This window comes from Chaetura pelagica, unplaced genomic scaffold, assembly GCF_000747805.2.
Source record: "Chaetura pelagica isolate M959 unplaced genomic scaffold, ChaPel_1.0 scaffold493, whole genome shotgun sequence".
Lineage (NCBI taxonomy): Eukaryota > Metazoa > Chordata > Aves > Apodiformes > Apodidae > Chaetura > Chaetura pelagica.
Window position 1 is genome coordinate 210,221 of NW_009952696.1, and position 3,024 is coordinate 213,244.

The following is a 3,024-nucleotide window of genomic DNA, read 5'->3' on the forward strand; positions in this document are numbered from 1 at the left end:
AGCGGTTCAAAAACGTGTCCTTGTGCCTGAAGTCCCAGGTGCTTGGAGTGTAAAAGAAAACAGGTCTTTTGGGTTCCACCTTCTAAAACTACATGTACCCGCTGCTTCACGGGAGGACGGTGGTGGTCCTGAGCAGGACACCGCTGGGAGCCTCTTCCTAGCAGGTATAAATTGTCTTCTTGACAGAGGAGCGACGCAGACACGGGGAGTCAGTTCTGCTGTAAAATGAGGTTTTCCAGTTCGTCTGCAGAGCGGAGCAGAAACGCCGCCGACTCTCGGTAGCCGGCGATGAGCTGCCGCACGGCGCTGATCTCCGTGGGGCTGAGCTGGGCAGCCTGCATTCCCCTGCTGGTGCTGTTGGAGGGGGCCGTGCTGGAGGCCCCACCTTTCATGCTGAGATCGGTCGGACCTGCCGAGGAAAAGCGAGAGGGAAGCTCAGGCAGAGCAGCCTTGCCCAGGTCTGTCCTGCTCCTGTTAGATCCCAACAGGAGCTGCTGCTCCCAGATCTCTGTGCTGGCAGAGAAGTCCCTGTGAAGTGGGGTGCCCAGAATATGAGGAGCCCAGCTCTGGAGCAGCCAGCACAGGCAGGGCATTGCCTCTGCAACAGCCCCAAGGAAAGAGACTCCAGAGTCAATGTGACAAAAATCCCATCCTGCAGCCTGTCCTGTCCACTCTGCAGGAAGATGGAGGGACCAGGGCCTGCAGTAGTTTCCAACCAGGATGGGAGACTTCAAGAACCCCTCAAGATCAGGGGCAGGGAGGGGAGTGCATTGCCCTGGGACAGGAAGGAAAACATCTAAGGAGAGCAAGGCTGTAGCAGCAAATGGAGAGGCACTAGTGGAGGACTTCCAGACCAGGCTGAGCAGCGCCGTGCAGGGGAGGAGGAGGAGAATGAGGAGGAGGCTCTCATGCGAAAGCGATTTCCCTAGACAGAAAAGGCAGCAGGAAATGGAGCCCGTTTCCCAGCTCAGCAAGGGGGAAGGAGCTGGCAGTGGGGATATGGGTTTGAGCAAGAATCAGCTTAGGTGGGGGATGGAGGGAGAAGGCACTTCTGGGCAGCAAACCCCCTTAGGCTTCCTGCTCAGGGAGGGAGGAGAAGGTGCAGCTCCTCACAGCACCATGACCTCTGAAGGACTGGCAAAGAGCTTGGGCAAGGGGGGCAAAAAATAATTGTGAGGCAGAGGCTTAAAAACCCATTAAAAAGAAGCAAGTTGCTGCTGTGAGCTACAGCCAGGACCCCTCTGCTCCTAGTGCTCTCGGGGGCTGCTCTGAGAGAGCTCTGCCTCTTGCAGAGGGTCAGGGCAGCCTGAGCTGCTCCAGGGAGGCTTCAGAGCTGCCTCTGCCGTGGCTGCAAGGATTAGGTCTCAGCAGCTGGAGGCCGGGGCGGGATCTTTATTCAGGGTTAAGAAGCATTAGGAAGGGATGATAAGAGTTAATCCCAGACAGGCACTTCTCAGGGCTCCGGAAATCACATCTTTCCAAATCCTCACTCCCGTCTGGGTAGGCAGGGGCTGGGCAGGAGCCCAGAGCACACTGGGGCAAGTGAAGGCACCTGGGAGTTGGCTGAAGTACCGGCCAAGGACCAGCATGGGGTCCAGTCCCTTCTGCCATGGCTGCCAGGAGGGCAAGGCCAGGGGCTGCTGCCCAAGGGGAGACCCCCCATCCCACCCCCGCTCTGGCCCAAGTGACAAGGAGTCACCAGGTACCACAGGCCCTCCTCACATCCTCAGGCTACTCTGCTCTGTTCCTGTGCTCCCAACTCACCTGACCCCTTGGGCCTTGCCCCCACTCTCCACCTGCCTTCATGCCCTGCAGTCCCAGTCCTGCTCCCGTGGGCTCATCTCCCAGCCCCTTGTCACCCACCCGAGCCGTGTCAGGAGCTGGCTGTGCCCTGGACGCTGTTCCAGAACCCCCCAACTTCACCAGCCCTGTCTCCATCCCTGTCCAATGCCAGCTGGGAAAGGAATGGCTCATACCAGCAGCGAGATCAGGGCAGTGATAGGAGCCTGCTCCTGTTAATAATTAATAGCTGGTACGGATTCTCTTTTTTTTTTCAAATGACACTCCTTCCCTCCACCAGTGCCACCCAAACTGTCCTTCCAAGTTCAGTTCAACAATTAACCACTCACTGATGAGGCAAGCTGAGCAGCCAGGCAGAGGCCTCCATTGGCTGTAGGAGAAGAGGAGCTTTTGGAGCAACTTTCAAAGAGATGCTGAAGTGACTGGGCTCAGTGGGACCAGCAGCAGCCCCTGTCACATCCCCTGAGAACAGCTCAGCCACCCAGAGCAGGATGCTGGGGGCCCACAGCACTGGCCATGGCTGGGGGGGGGCCCCCTGCAGTGCAGAGTGACCCCACTCACCGTTACTGTGGTTGCCCGTCTGGAGGGAGGCTGGGGGCTGCAGGCTGCCCCCCAGGGACCCGTAGCCACGGTAGCTGTAGTTCAGGCTTCCGTTGATGTAGACTGGGTCTTGGGAGTAAGATGAAGCTGGCAGTGAGTAGGAGGAGTGGGTGATGGCTGTGGAGTCTCTGGGGTGCTGCTTGTCTAGAGCGATCGGCTCGTCCTGCATGGGGGAAACACAGACTGACTCCAGCGAGGAGCTCCATCCTCTGCACCCAGGGGAGGGACAGCGTGGGGACAACTGGTCTCCCGTGGCTGCAGGGTGGCCACCCCAAAACCAGTATCCCTGTCCCTGCTGCCCTTAGTCCTAGGGCACACCATGGAGCCCCACTCTGCAGGCCTCTGACTTTTAGAAAAGTTTTTTAAAAGTGTTTCACTTAATTGCTCAGAAACATCTCTCCCCACACCCAGCTCTGGTCCCGAGTGCCCTACCTGGGAGGTCTGGTAGATCTCCAGCCGCATCCTCTTGGCCGCTTTCCGCGTCTCGCTCTCGCAGGCAGCAGCCAGGATGTTCTCTGCCATGGCCGAGGTCAGGTGTGGTGGTGTGGGCCTGGTCTGTGGAGACACAAGCAGAGAAGGTGTTCAAGGACTTGCTGCCCTGGGAGTGGCTGGGCAGGGTGGTGG

The 3,024-nt window shown here is 58.5% G+C and overlaps 1 protein-coding gene across 1 annotated transcript in view; it reads right to left on the reverse strand.

The window, feature by feature from the left end:
* Positions 1 to 9: 9 nt before the first annotated feature.
* NOL4L (nucleolar protein 4-like) overlaps positions 10 to 3,024 on the reverse strand; it is an 89,550-nt gene continuing 86,535 nt past the window's right edge. Inside the window, exons 10-12 of the mRNA XM_009994005.1 lie at positions 2,833 to 2,955; positions 2,362 to 2,563; positions 10 to 409 (exon numbers count right to left, since the gene is read on the reverse strand). Coding sequence (XP_009992307.1) covers positions 210 to 409; positions 2,362 to 2,563; positions 2,833 to 2,955 — 525 coding nt within the window. The 3' untranslated portion in view covers positions 10 to 209. The remainder of the gene's footprint in view (positions 410 to 2,361; positions 2,564 to 2,832; positions 2,956 to 3,024) is intronic.